Raw genomic sequence first — 16,196 nt, 5'->3', positions numbered from 1 at the left:
GAAAGGCGAGAGGGAGGGGAAAAGGGTGGAGGGGCGAGGAAGCCACGGGGGGGGGGGGGGGCTTAAAGAGGGAGGGAGAGAGGAGGGCAGAAGCGGAAACCAGAGGGATGTCCAGAGCTAGAGGAGAGGATGGGTAATCTGGTGAAAGGTGAATACATGTATCTTCAAGTAAAGACAAATTAAAATAGAAAATCCAAGCCATATACTGTAATGCCTCGCATCCCGCCACTCCCTCCCCCATCCAAACAGAAAAGGTGCAGGAGTAGATATGTTGTAGTCCCTATGCCTATAAGGCTTCTACTACGCATCTCTATATAAAAAAATCTTGATAAGACCAAACCATGCAGATCCAAACGATATGTCAATTAAAGATCCATGCTGTTCAAATGCTCGAATCTTAAACCTTGACATTGCTTATATGTTTGATTGTATTTTTGTTGTTTGGTTTCCCCAATATACTTCTGTAGATTTAAGTCATGAGAAACCAACAACCTCGAATTGGTCCCCTAATATAATGGCTATATACAAAGATCGAAGGAGGCAAAATGATTGTAAGCTTGGGGCTTGACGTTGTTTACATCGCGCTATAAAATCTGATTATTTGCAAGCGGGCGAGTCCCAAAAAATTACATTTATTTATTTAGGTATGGAGTCAAGTCAAATGAGTAAGATTTTAATATATTCAACAAATTTCGACTAAAATCACAATGGAGAGAAATCAGTACATGCCAGTTCACTTTAGACAGATTGAGTCAAACATAGACCGACAGTTGTGCTCAAAAGTTAGTGAACCCCGCAACAAATAACACGCCTTCATGGTGAGTGTTGAATGTAGACAACAACCCTACAATGTTCGGCGAGCCCAGAGGAACAAACTTTATTGAATGTAATATTTTATCAACTGACTTCACAATTAAATATATAAAACATGGCAAAACTTGAATACTTGAAATTGTTCATTTTCTGGTGGGGTTCATACTTTTAGCACCACTGCGTATAGGATTCTATTCCCAAATTAAACTGCTATCATTGCAGCGCATTCTGCCACATTCACGTTAACCTTCCCCATGAACTGCTATGAAAACTGAATAGATCTTATTTCAAGGTTTGATGCACAAACAGTAATGAAGATGATGCAGTGCAAATATTACGAGAATGATACCAATGTAATACTAGCATACCCAGTTGGAAGGGGTGGCCAAAATTGCTTGTTATTTAGTTATTTAATTATGTATTTATTTTCATTTATTAATTTTTCCATTTATTTATTTTTCCATTTATCTTGTTTTCATTTATTTATTTCATTTTTTTTTCATTCATTTTTTCATTTATTTATTTATTTATTTATTCATTTATTTATCTATTTATTTATTTATATATTTATTACGTGGAGAAGGCTATCCGAAAATGGCGGCGACACTTTGATGACCCCTAGTTTGCCCCTCCAGGTTCGCCACTACAGGAAAAAGGTCAAAATATGACCCGCTTCCGTACCGATATCACATTGTATCCATCTATTGAATTCGGTTGCACATTATGCTCTCACAAAAAGACTGAACTTAACATACACGTCAATACTACAGACTGCAGTTAAAATGGGAATGTTATTAGGATTTAACGCCCTTCGAAATGGTCTTCGCTCGTCATATAAATTCGGAGCGTTGTCTTCGATAAAATGCCACCGTCCTATCATGTAAGTTATTAGCTCTAATATTTAATGTGTCATCATATAATCTCAGAAACTTTGCTTTTAAATCACAAATGCCCAAACCCCAAAACAATTTTTTGTAAAAACAGTACACCTACTATACACTGCAACCCATTTATTCAATCAGCTACCGGAATATTTCAGAGCAAGATCTACACTATCACAGTTTCAAAAAGATATTTCTTCTGTTTTCATTCTTGAATTATGATTTCTTTTATTTTTTGTTCTCTCAATATCTCTTGATTTAATTCATATTTGTATTTGATTAGTTATTTATCTATATCTTTTGTTTGAGTTATGTTATTGTGTTTATGTTGAATTTACTTTATTGTATTGACTTGTATATACGGACTTGCTGAAAACAGCCAAACGGCTGATAGCAGGGTTTTTTTTAAATTCAGTATTGAAATAGTAAAACAAATAAACGAACACGAAACAAATGTTTGAGTAGAATAATAAGCACTTATTTTTGTTTTTAATCGCATGGAAGTATATATATATATGTACAATAAACACAGGTATGATTCAGGTATTATTATTTAACAAAAAAAAAGAAATAATGAAAAGAGTTTTTAATGCATTAAAACATATAAAAGGGGATATAATCATTGTCATCATAATTGATTTCATCATGTTTAAACAATGCTCACTGTGTACATTTTCAGACCGAGTCAAACGACGTCTAAAGTTGGGTCAAATCGATGTAAGTATACAATCAGCTACGCCCATGGTCATGACTTTGACCAGAAGACAAGTTTTCCTCTCATACCTAACACAATTGGTCAATTACTGGACATAGCAACTGAGAAAGCACCCGATCAGGAGTACGTCATCTTCCCCGATCAACGATTGTCCTACTACCAATTTAGACAACAGGTTGATATTCATATTCGACTTATTCATACTTAATCTCCACAATTTTTCTTTTCAAATAAAATCTTGTTTTTTATGTTCTAATAGTCATAGCGGAACATGTTGATTTGAAAATGTGATAGAGAAAGTCAGTTGGAGTGGTCTAATTAGATACTAGTAATGCACTTTTGATGTCATTTGTATAATGTTGAATAATATACAACCATATACGAGAAGGTAATATTTGATTAGTAAAGCACCTGAAACTTACATTGTAAACAAATGTTATCTATTATATAAATACTGTGATATTCTCTTATGGTAAAGTTAAGACTGTTGAAAGCTGCAAGTAAAATACGATATTTTACATGTTAACATGTGCGTATTATAGCATTCGCTTTGTTTGGGACCCCACAGGCTAGAGTAACCATATCGAATTATAACTCACCAAATTGTTAGTTTGATTTTACATGGAATTATTACTTCTTTGGGATTTTTGTTCCTCGACCAAGGTACATGTAATGGTTAACGAAAAAACACGATCATGACGATGCAATGACAGTGATGATTCGATGATGAAGACGGTGGTGATATTGATGATGGTGATGCTGCTGCTGCTGATGATGATGATCATGATGACGATGGTGATGATGGTGATGACAACGATGATGATGGTGATGATAATGACGGTGATGAAGATGATGACGATGATGGTGATGATGGCGATGACGATGACGACGTTGATGAGAATGATGATGATGATGATGATGACGGTGATGGTGGTGGTGATGACGATGGTGATAAAGGTGAAGTTGGCAATGATGTTGACGTGGTGGTGTTGGTAATGACTTCGATGAGGACGATATGATGACAACAATTGATGGTGATGAGGTGGAGGCGGCGTGGAACGATTGAGAGTGACAATCGTGGCATCTTGTTTGGTAGGCGTTTCACAAAATTAAACGTTCTTATGGGCTAAATAACATCTATTGGCTCTTACAATAAATTTATTAACTGAATAGCATATTGAAGGAAGGGAGATGCAAACTGGTGACTTACCTCAACCAGTAACATACCGAATTCCCTCCAAATAAACTTTAATAAGATTTTAAACACCATCCTCACTGTTTGTGTCTAAAGGTTGATCGTCTATCAGCTGGTCTACTCTCTCTTGGTGTCAATCGAGGTGATCGTATTGGTATCTGGGGACCAAATACTCTAGAATGGGTCTTAACCATGTTTGCTACCATACGAATAGGCGCCATCTTGGTTAACCTCAACCCTGCTTACCAAGCCAAAGATATAGAATATGCTCTGAGAAAGGTAAATAATTATATAAAAACGTCGATGATCGAGGTCTATTCAAATTCTGACTAGTCTCTAATTCCCTTTTCAGTTGTATCAGGCGTTTTGAAATGTTAATTAAACATAAATCAGAAACAAGGAATTGCATGTATGATATTACCAAAATACTACTTGCTGATTCATTAATATTCATAATAATCAAAGCAATAAGAAATATACACAACAAAAAAAGTAAGTCCCCCCTAAATCAAATTGCTGTAACTTTTGAGCGGAATTATTTCGAGATATGATATTTCGTAGGTGGTTTTGTACACTCATTAAACAACTCCTGAGGAAAAATGAGATTGATCGGTTGAGTCATGCATGAGTAATTAAAGATTGAATTAAAAATGACAATTTTTGAAAGTCACAAGAGTCGTTTTTCAGATTGTGCAAATACAAAGTTGGGCAAAAGTTGTTTTTAGGTGAATTTTATGGTGTTATGCTGTTTAACTATCCATCATTTAGCCACTCCACACACAATTTTGATATCGTATGTTCATGGTTGAGTGAGCACAATGTATTGCAGGGGCCGCGGAAGCGGGGGAGGGGGCTGGGTCGGGAGGGCTTCAGCCTCAAGCATGTACAAAAATGTAAAAATTACCATACGATAATGATTTTTTGCATGGTCAGCCCCCCCCCCGCTTTTGGCTCATTCCCCCCCCCACTTTGAAAACCGTCCCGCTGCCCCTGTATTGTGACGTATCATCATAGGGGTTTATGGTAGTATCTCTACAACTTGTTAGATCATGTTAAAATTTGAAAATGTTGGTGGCTCCCCCGATTATAGGCCCCTCCCCCATTTTAAAATTCTGGGTCCACCACTGATTTATCCATAAATTAAACTGATCATGAGAAATTGTTAGGAAAAGAATACATTTATGCAGTATAAAGAGTATTCATTCCTAAGTTTTCGAATGTGCTCGTTCAACCATGAAAATGTTTAAAGTTCGGAAAGCGTGTGGTGATAGAAATGGTGGATGATAAAAACAACAGCAATTAAAGTCACATTTGAAACCGAATTTGCCCCCAATATTCCCTTTATTACCCTTTAAAATGAGTCTGTGACGTTGAAAATACTAATTTTCCCACTTTGATGCGTGCTCACTCATCTATAAATAAACAGATCGATTTCATTTTGGCACAGAATTCTGCCCATAGGTTGATGAACATTACTGCCAAATGACATTGCTAAAGACAGCCTTGGAGAAAAGTTCCACCATATTGAATAAGGGGATACTTATTCTTAAACATGTGCACCCATAATGTACACAATGTCTATGAGAGAGGAAGTCAAAATTTTAACAAATATGAAATGAGGGTTTGTTTCATGGACGGATTTTGTTACTTCTGCCAACAGTTATTTCATGAAACTTCGCACATGGCTTCAGAGTAACACTATCCAAAAGGCGCGCACACCAAAATAACCATTCGATACGGCACAGAGTGGGGCCAAGGCCTTGAACTTTCTTTTCATTTGCATAATTTTCGAATATTGTGTGCTCACTGATGCATTAAACATCGGGATTTTCATAAAAATAAAATCAAATGAACTATGCAAGGAGGTTTGTGACAGATATCCATAGTTACAAATTGCATTTTTTCCAATAACGTAAAAAAGAGCTAATCACATTCCACATGTTCATTCAAGCGTGAATGTTTAATTAAACGCCTTTGAATCATTGAAGCATGTTAATTGGTCATGAACATTACGAAAAAGTTGAGAAAATATCATTTTCAGTTACCAAAATGAAACAATACTTGTCTATGATATTTGAAAATCGTATTTTTTGTTTTCAATAAATGTTAATTGAACCGTGAAATTATGAATATTGTTGAAGATACTCTTCCCAAAAATAACTGTCATCATATTCTATCATTTTTATTGATAGAAATGTGTAAAAAATCCAATTATAGCAAATTTGGACTTGTGTTTATTCAACCGTGAAATTTAGCCAAAAAAGTTGTATTGTCTTTTAGAAAGTACCTTTTACAAGCCTTCTGACTATTTTTCATGATGAGAATGTGGAATTAGTTCCAATAAAATGGAATCAAAGTCATGATATTTAGCTTGTGACTTTTGAAAAGGGACATTTTTGCCTTCTGACGGTGCTCACTGATGCATGACGTAAAATACATCCATAACATTTACTCAGAGGGTAGCTTATAAAATTACCTACACGCTCATGTAAAAATATATTAAAAACTAGCATTGGTTCGGAAATTATTGATGTTTGTTTGAGGGGGGACTTACTTTTTGTTGTTGTGTATAGATGCAGTTTTACCACAGAATGATCGTCATGGTATGATATTTCGGATTGATGTGAGTTTAAATCTTACTTCACTACTTTTTTCCAGTTGTATACACCTGGGGTCCGTTTCATAAAGGACTTAAAACTGTTGTAACTTTGCCATTATGGCAACTACCATGGAAACCTTGGTTCTGATTGGGTGCTAAGCCCTGTTACCATGGTAGTTGCCATAATGGCAAAGTTACAACAGTTGTAAGTCCTTTATTAAACGGGCCCCTGATCATTCTAATCTTATACATTTCTCATTGCCGCTGAGGAGCAAACCCCCCGAAAAAGTAAATAAAAGAATAATAATAATGGTTTATCTTTATAAGATGGGATTTTTATTTCTACCACGGTTAATGAAGGTTGGCGTCAAAGTTCTGGTAGCAGCACGTCCATTCAAGATACAGAACTACTATAACATATTAAATGAGATTTGTCCTGAACTTGAGACATCATCACCGGGTACTCTGAAGAGTAAAAGGTGAGAAACTTTAATAAAATATAATACCTTATCTATCAGAATGTTCTCGTAGTGTTTACTGTTTTGTTTTGTTTTCAATAAAATAATGTTGAAATTTGCAAATTTACTCCTTTGTCCTTGTGAATCTACACTCACACATATCAATACACCTTCCTCCCCTTTCTCTCTCCTTTTCTCTCACTTCTTGCCCTCTCTCGGTCCCCCCTCTCCCCCTCTCTCTCTAATATACCCTCTATTTTTTATACTCATGACTGATGACAAGAAAACATTTTCGAAAATAATCAAGCATTGATTTAGAAATATCATTCGTGGCTGTCTATTATCAAACTTCCCCTGTTAGATTACCATCTACAATAAACGTTCGATTTAACATTTTTTTTCGATTTCTTTGATTACCTTTCATATTTAGACTGCCTGATTTGAAATCCATCATCATGATGGGTGAAGAACATCATCCGGGTACCTTCTTATTCGGTGACGTCATGGATATGGGTGGGAGTGAAGAGCATGACGTCATCGATCGGTGCAGAAAGAGTCTCCAGTTTGATGACGTAGCCAATATCCAGTTTACATCGGTAACATTAAAATCTAAAACTTTATGCTACAGTTGCACAAAACGGTCAATGGTATGTCATTGATAATAAGGTACTAGCTTTGATCGGTCTGGAGTCGGTTTCACGACGGTGACAATGGCATTACACTAACAGAGCGCCTGATTGTGATTGCGTCACTTCTCGTCATATGATTATTGTTAAATGCCTACATTTGTGGCAAAATCTGTCATTCATAGTAATCAGGGGTTTTCAGGATTTTATGCCATAAAATCCTCTCCTGCTCAAGTTGAGCTCGTGATTACCAGCATGGTGAGGTAAACCTGATTTCTCTGTCTATGATTAAGCAATACCTTGTGTGTGTTTTTCTCGTGTGATGTTTTGAAATTCCTGAGTAGTTTAATTCGTTGTTTTCCTCAATTTCTATGCAGGGTACAACTGGTGATCCTAAAGCAACAGGCCTGACTCATTTTCACATAGTCAATAATATGAATATTCATTGCGGTCTTTTTCCAGCCCACAAGCCTCAGGTAAGTCCGACTGTTCCAAGTAAAATAAAAATACACAGCCTCTCGCGCAATCCATTGGCTTGATTACACACCAATAATCATTTGTAAGGCAGGCTGACTGTTATTTATAAGCACACATTCGTCGTATGTCATGGCTGTGGAAATAAGATTTTTTTAAATGCTCCCGAAATTAAACATGTGGATTGGACTTCGTTTTTAACGATGATGAATTCTGAAAAAAAAAATCGAAATGAAGTCAACCATTGTACCCATTTCGTTTTGAAACTTACAGTATGGGCAATGTACTCATTTACATTTTACTATTGCATTAATCTTTCATTGTTTCTCTTTCCTTATACAGAGTATGTGTGTACCGACTCCATTATTTCATGCCTTTGGGATGTTTGTTGGTATACTCGGCGTTCTCACACAGTGTAAGCTCGTCTATCCATCTCCAGGCTTCGATGCCCTAGCTTGCTTGAAAGCGATGCACGGTGAAAGGTAAATGTAACTCTTTTTTATAGGAGGAAGGAGATCAATTCATTTTAGTAACCCTTTCAAAAGCCCTATTTTTATTACCGGATTCCGTTTATCTATGAGCTTTTCGTCACCTTACTGTTATAATCTCGTCACCCTCTCCCTGTATCTGTGATCGTTTCGTCACCCTACTCTTATAATCTCGTCACCCTTTCCCTGTATCTGTGATCGTTTAGTCACCCTACTCTTATAATCTCGTCACCCTCTAAACCCTGTATCTGTGATCTTTTCGTCACCCCACTGTTATAATATCGTCACCCTCTCCCTGTATCTGTGATCGTTTCGTCACCCTACTCTTATAATCTCGTCACCCTCTCCCCTGTATCTGTGATTTTTTCGTCACCCCACTGTTATAATCTCGTCATCCTCTCCCCTATATCTGTGATCTTTTCGTCACTCCACTGTTATAATCTCGTCATCCTCTCCCCTATATTTGTGATCGTTTCGTCACCCTACTCTTATAATCTCGTCACCCTCTCCATGTACCTGTGATCGTTTCGCCACCCTACATTTATAATCTCGTCACCCTCTCCCTGTATCTGTGATCTTTTCGTCACCCCACTGTTATAATCTCGTCACCCTCTCCCTGTATCTGTGATCGTTTCGTCACCCCACTGTTATAATCTCGTCACCCTCTCCCTGTATCTGTGATCGTTTCGCCACCCTACTCTTATAATCTCGTCACCCTCTAAACCCTGTATCTGTGATCTTTTCGTCACCCCACTGTTATAATCTCGTCACCCTCTCCCTGTATCTGTGATCTTTTCGTCACCCCACTGTTATAATCTCGTCATCCTCTCCCCTATATTTGTGATCGTTTCGTCACCCTACTCTTATAATCTCGTCATCCTCTCCCCTATATCTGTGATCTTTTCGTCACCCCACTGTTATAATCTCGTCATCCTCTCCCCTATATTTGTGATCGTTTAGTCACCCCACTGTTGTAATCTCGTCACCCTCTCCCTGTATCTGTGATCGTTTCGTCACCCCACTGTTATAATCTCGTCACCCTCTCCCTGTATCTGTGATCGTTTCGTCACCCCACTGTTATAATCTCGTCACCCTCTCCCTGTATCTGTGATCGTTTCGCCACCCTACTCTTATAATCTCGTCACCCTCTAAACCCTGTATCTGTGATCTTTTCGTCACCCCACTGTTATAATCTCGTCACCCTCTCCCTGTATCTGTGATCTTTTCGTCACCCCACTGTTATAATCTCGTCATCCTCTCCCCTATATTTGTGATCGTTTCGTCACCCTACTCTTATAATCTCGTCATCCTCTCCCCTATATCTGTGATCTTTTCGTCACCCCACTGTTATAATCTCGTCATCCTCTCCCCTGTATTTGTGATCGTTTCGTCACCCCACTGTTGTAATCTCGTCACCCTCTCCCCTGTATCTGTGATCGTTTCGCCATCCTACTCTTATAATCTCGTCACCCTCTCCATGTATCTGTGATCGTTTCGCCACCCTACATTTATAATCTCGTCATCCTCTCCCCTGTATCTGTGATCTTTTCGTCACCCCACTGTTATAATCTCGTCATCCTCTCCCTGCATCTATGATCGTTTCGCCATCCTACTCTTTCATTCTCGTCACCCCTACTACATGCAATAACATGTAGAGATCAACTCGAAGTGATACAATGAAATTATGTGGTGCCGACGGGTACAAGGGTATTCACCCAATCCCAGTTAGATAACATCTGTAAATAAACGACCGAATCAATTTCATCTCGATCATGGTTTTGATTACATCCAGTTTTTTTCTTTTAATTGTCTTAGGTGCACAAGGTGGTACGGAATCCCTACAATGTTAATTGATATGCTTCATCATCCCGATCACATGACCTTTGACCTCAGTGAGTGGGAATTTATTATTACTGGTGGAGGCTATGTGCCATCGGAAGTGGTTCATCAACTGCGAAGTGCCTTCCCATCTCTCCAAGATACCATTGTATGTCAAATAAGTAAACAAATAAACACATAAGTAAAAAATGTTTTGGTTTGAAGTTCTGGATCACAATGTTAAAGTTACGAGTGGGTTAATATCCCAACATGACGAGCTAAGGTGTTTTTGAAAGTTTCATAGGGTGGAGGTGGAGGGGGGGCTGGACCGGAGTAAACGAAGAAGCAAAGCTATACGAGCTGGATACTGTAAAACTATGTTGGTATCTGAGTATACCGTATGCCTACCATACCTACAGCACAAGTACCATATGCCCATCAACTCGGGTCCCGACTTGTAGACCAATCAGTATGGCTAATTACCATATTGGCATTTTCATAATGAACTTTCTCTATGTTATATATTTTGCGTGTATTTTGAAGTTTTCAATATATATTCCATATTTTACTTTCTATATTTTTTTCAGATTGTTTATGGAATGACTGAGATGGGTGGAATGATTACGTGTGGTCGAACCAATGATCCTGATGATGTTAGATACTCAACAGTTGGACGTCCATATCCATGGTCTGAGGTAATGCTAACACCAATTAATATGGGAGGGTAATGCTGCCTGGCTTTGCCCCTGTTCATTTGGGTTTTTACCCCTTTTTATTATAATATTATTATCATTGAACTAATACTAGAATTTTGAGATTCCATAGTTCTAATGGTTCTAAGCACTGGTGTACGAATAAGGGCTTTGGACAGTGCCCCCTAAAGTTTCACGACCAATAAAAAAAGGGAAAAGAAAGAAATGGAAAGAGTGAAATAGTTTTTCTGAATACTATGTCAAAATCTATCCCAAAATTAGGCTTTTGTATTAATAAGGTCTGGATCCTGCAGACCGATCAAGCATTACTTTTTTATGCAAGTACCCTAATTTTAGATTGTCTTGATTTCAAATTGCTGTATCATCTAATTTTGATGAATGATGCCATATCTGATTTATGTATCATGTTAAATCTTCTGATGTTATATTTTTTGTATTATGTTTATTTCTGAAATATTTAAAATGAAGTCAAATACAAATTTAAATATATTTGCTTGCTCGCTTCGCTCTCGCATCTTTTAGAACTTCTGCTCCATCCGTCTCATGCCCTCTCATTTTTTTTTGGCTCATTACGCTAGTGGTGCTCAGTAAGGGAATATCTGTCAGTAATGAGTTGATATGATTTTATATTTTTAAAGAAAGAAAAATATTTTCAAAAGTAAAAACTAAAATAATGTGATGCTCCTGATCAATGTATTTTATTTAGATAAAGATAGTTGATCCATCAACTGGTGAGATCGTTCCTATCGGAGAGCCGGGTGAGCTTTGCGGAAGATCACCGAGTAATATGACAGGATATTGGAAAGACGACAGAAGGACGAAAGAAACAATCGATCCTTCTAGATGGCTTTATTCTGGGTGAGGGTTTTAAACTCTTATCAAAGTATTAAAATGGATAATCCTGCAGTATTATTTTGTTACAATATGAAAAGGAAACCCCAAGACGAAAAAATACAGATCTTTCAAAAGAATAGATTAAAACAGCGCGCAAATGAGAATTTCATTGAATTCGGTTATATAGGATAATGAAATAATCTAAGTTTAGAGGTTATATATATATTATTGTCCTTATTTTCCCTTTTCTTATCTTATTATATGTCTTGTTTCATACATTTGTGTAACGTTATCTGCCTTGTTAAAAATAGGTTGCAATAGTGGTGATCTTACACATTACACCAGTTGCAAACTAATACCATTTTTACATTCGTGGAATTGACAATTATTGTGAACAATTGTAATTTCACACAATAAAATACAAATAAAATTGGCATCATCAGCTCAATTTGAAAATTGAAATTAGCACGCTCATAATGTTGACATGCAAATATTGTTGTTTTTTATCCGATTTCATTGAAAAGAAAATCATCAAAATAATATTATCTTCAGACTAGAGTACTGTTTATGAAGAAAACTAAAGAAAATGAAATAAAGAAGAGATCCTATCCCCATGCAGTTATTATGTTCCCTTGTCATGTTATATTTGTATCTCCAGTGATCTTGCTAAAATGAACGAAGATGGTTACATCAGTATAGTGGGTCGTATTAAAGACATGATCAATAGAGGAGGAGAAAACATCTTTGCTGTTCATATTGAAGATCATCTTCACAAACATCCGAAAGTTGAAGACGTTCAGGTAATGCCCAAGTTTGCTGCATAGTTTTTCCTCAATATTTTCGTCTTTACCTACTTGTTTGCCTCAAGAACAATTGCAAAATATTAATTCAGTATTATTTTAAAACTTACAAAGTTCATGAGAATAATTAATATCTCTCGATATATTGGTTTTAATCATAAATTCAAGGTAAGGCGGATTAAGGCCACATGAATGACCTATCAGGAACATTCAATAATTATCGCTTACACTTGGAAGCATCTGATATGCATAGATACATAAGCCAGTTCACGTTTAGCTCATGATCAACTTTTCTCAAATGAACTTTGCGATCTTTCATTAGGATGAGCACTAACATTTTTAAATGAAGATGTTGCATAAGCTTTCCCGGCAAAGCGGTGACTAGAATAGTACATCATCGGTAAAGTTTTGAAATCTGTTTGTTTTATTGTCTGTTTTTGGCATATTTGACTTTTGTTTGGGCTTCTGTCCAATACCAGTGATTGTGAAGACTTTCTTACTCTTCAGTTTGGATGTGATGAATTTTTTTTAAAGGAATACTTGAATAATATCAAATCACAAATGCCTATGTCAGTGAATTTGAAACACCTTCATGGTTTTATCTCAATTGACCTTTTACTGCTGATGTGCACTTTAGGCTTATACATCTCGCATTATGGTTCAACCAGCAACCCAGATTAGAATAAAACACACAAAATATTGTTGCTTTATTTTCAATTCATAAATTCATTTGTGAGACATTCATTTGAAGTCACAATTCCTTTTTTCTTCTTTTTATATCTCTCCTACATACAGGTCGTTGGAGTACCAGATAAGAGATTGATGGAAGAAGTGTGCGCATGCGTCAAACTGAAAGCTGGTGTCACGTGCACTGAAGATGAGATAAGAGATTTTTGCAAAGGACAGGTTTGTGATTTTATAGTACATGTAGATATCATTATTAAATCCTATCATGTTTTTTTTTCTTCAATCCGATTCATGATTGCTGATCATGTAAATCCATTTTTTGAAGAGGAAGTTAAATATTTCCCCATATTTCTTTTTGCTACGTTGACATTTACAATGTATTAAAATTCATATCAAAACGTTAGTGTTTCATAGTTTTTAATGACAGTATGGTTACTTACATGACAGTTCCTTACTTTGAAATAAGACATTGTCTTGCTTGCATTTGTCTTAGGGGTTGTAGGGTTTTATTGGTACACTCTCAATTGATATTCATGTGCTGTTTTCTCTTTTTTAATTCTTGTATTTATTTGTTTATTTTCAGTTGGCCCATTATGAGGTACCTCGCTATGTAGAATTCGTATCAAACTTCCCATTGACCACGTCAAACAAAGTCCAGAAGTTTAAACTCCGAGAAGAAATGGCAAAGAGACTCAAGTTAGACGACATTGACATGTTCCAGAATTAATAAGTGGGTTGTTTAAACTTTTTAAAACAACCCTCCTCTGCACACAGGCAGTGGTATTGCTCCCTTCTCTTCTAAAATCGTCTACAACATTAGATCAATTCAAACAAAATTTGAAGGCGTTTTCTATTCTAATATCCTCACTATAGACTTGACATAGGGCCTTTTCACCGTGAATCTTGAATCATCATTGTAATTATGATTGCTATTATAATCGTGACTGTGATTAGCGTTCGTGATTCTAATCATGTTCGAGTTTGGTTTCACATGTGCTAAATATTCGTTATTAGCCTTATTTTTCACTGGAATAATCATTCAAATTGCGATTTTTTACCGTGTGAAAGGGCGGAAAGTTGAATTGAATTGGAACTGTTGAAAGCTATCACACAACCAAAGGGAGGTAGGCCCCTTTCTCTAAGACCCCTCCCCGGGACGTTAATCATTTCCATGTACATTTAAGTACCCCTCCCTCCTCCCAAATATCACAATCTGTCTATGGTCCTGCTAATTTTTGTGATTTTACTAGCTAAAAGAAAGAAATATCTATTTACAAACGATCTGAAATATACTTATTCTGTAATCTAAATGTGGATAGCTGGTCACAAGAGCGGTTCATATACCTTTTCTACGTCGTGTATCATATTTTGTATATATTTGTTATGGTTTATATCATTGTGGGAATAATTGATTTGATTTGAAAACAAGGTGATTATCCAAACAAACCCCCAACATATCTAAGGGTATTATACAGCAGTCATATTTCAATATTTACTAGATTTATTTTTCTATGGTAATGATGTAATAATTATTGCATTTATTCATATTGATTTTAAATCTTTTTGTGGAATGGAATGACTTATAGTTGAGTTGAATTGGAATTGGTTTCAAATTAAATTGAACTGACTTGATTTGCAATTGACTTGAACGGTTTTGGGATTTGAGAAGGACATCCCCAAACTAATATACTTAAAGACAATTCCATATTTCAATATTTTTTTATTGTGTATTGTACATACCAGTCATATTTTCAATCTCAGTACTCTGCAAAATGTATATATCAAAACAAAAGTTTTAATGAGGTGAAGAGGTATTTCGTTTTGGAAAAAAAATCTTTTATAAAATTATGATTAACTTGAAAAATTATGGTCTCCCTTCAGTCGTCTCTTTGATGAATAAGAATAATGCAGAGGAAAATTGCGTTCTTAATCCATGGTAATTCTATGAGAAGAGAATTGTATATAGACTCTCAGGCCTCTCTACTGTATCAGTTTATGTATACAATGTATACTTGCAGTTACTACAATGTACAGTTTTGTGACCAGGCGTTGTCGATTGTACTCAATAGCATTGTATGTACTACTGTAAACAACTTTGCTTGTTTATTAATCAATAAAACGCCCTACTGTGGGGTAAAATGAAAAATAAAATATATACATTAAAAGTATTTTATTTATAGGTATGCATCACATTATTGTTATAATTGTCATGATTATTGCTAATTTGTATGAGTGTGTTGGATGCCTATAAGAGCGAGATAGATTCGCTTTCCTGAAATCGACAACAGCTTCAAACAAAAACCAAATACAGTAACTTGATAATGTTTCAACGACGGAATATAAATGAACACAAAAAAGATCCATCGGTGGCAAGGTTTTTAGAAGCAAATATGAATGCATTATATATCATGTTAATAGTGAAACATCGGGCAGTTGCCAGTGAAGTGTGGGTAATCACAAACGACGCCATTTTATAAATACCTTTTAAAACTTTTTATCTATAATGCTTTAACTGTTCCTAGTTTCTTTTAAAGCATTAAACGAACTTTGTATCGTAAGAATACATTGATTTTATTCGTTTCAGTGTGGACTTATCGGTAAAAATCGAATGTGTTCGGCATTACCCGATCAAGGTGATTTACCCCTACACGCTATTTACATATTGACGAGATTTGTACACAATTCATGCACAATTAGAAAAATGAAAGCTTGAGGAGAACTCTGAACATTGTCCCTTTTAATTTCTTCATTTCATCATATGATTGCAAAATAATGAGAAATGAAGAAGTCAAAGTGCTTAGATCGCTGTAACATCTTTCCTTGTTTATATGAAGGAAAATATGCTCGTGGCATCACCTGCGAATACCCGTTACTTCTGTTAACAAGTTTTTGTTGTGGTTTTGGATAGACACGTGTTGCGGTAATTGTAGGAGAGGGTAACACAGTGTATCGACTCCTTGGTGTCGTGTGTAGGCACGCGAGCTTTCTTATTCGTGGTTATACCTCTAAAGGAATTAAACTACACACCTGGCCCCCAGGGCCATGATGATATTTAACCAAACATTTTAAAGAAAAAAGCATTCGATAGGCTATAG

General features: G+C 36.1%; 1 protein-coding gene across 1 annotated transcript; it reads left to right on the top strand.

Moving 5' to 3' along the window:
• Positions 1–1,459: 1,459 nt before the first annotated feature.
• On the top strand, positions 1,460–15,236 carry LOC129260242 (medium-chain acyl-CoA ligase ACSF2, mitochondrial-like). Its single transcript, XM_064114388.1, has 13 exons — positions 1,460–1,693; positions 2,374–2,584; positions 3,701–3,883; positions 6,564–6,682; positions 7,092–7,257; positions 7,665–7,763; positions 8,104–8,243; positions 10,065–10,236; positions 10,655–10,762; positions 11,487–11,638; positions 12,273–12,414; positions 13,210–13,320; positions 13,685–15,236. Exons 1-13 carry the CDS (start codon positions 1,596–1,598, stop codon positions 13,826–13,828), a joined length of 1,845 nt encoding a protein of 614 aa, XP_063970458.1. The 5' UTR covers positions 1,460–1,595; the 3' UTR covers positions 13,829–15,236.
• The last annotated feature ends 960 nt before the right edge of the window (positions 15,237–16,196 follow it).

The sequence above is a fragment of the Lytechinus pictus genome, unplaced genomic scaffold (assembly GCF_037042905.1).
Source record: "Lytechinus pictus isolate F3 Inbred unplaced genomic scaffold, Lp3.0 scaffold_19, whole genome shotgun sequence".
NCBI lineage: Eukaryota > Metazoa > Echinodermata > Echinoidea > Temnopleuroida > Toxopneustidae > Lytechinus > Lytechinus pictus.
This window is presented reverse-complemented; position numbering and strand designations above follow the sequence as displayed.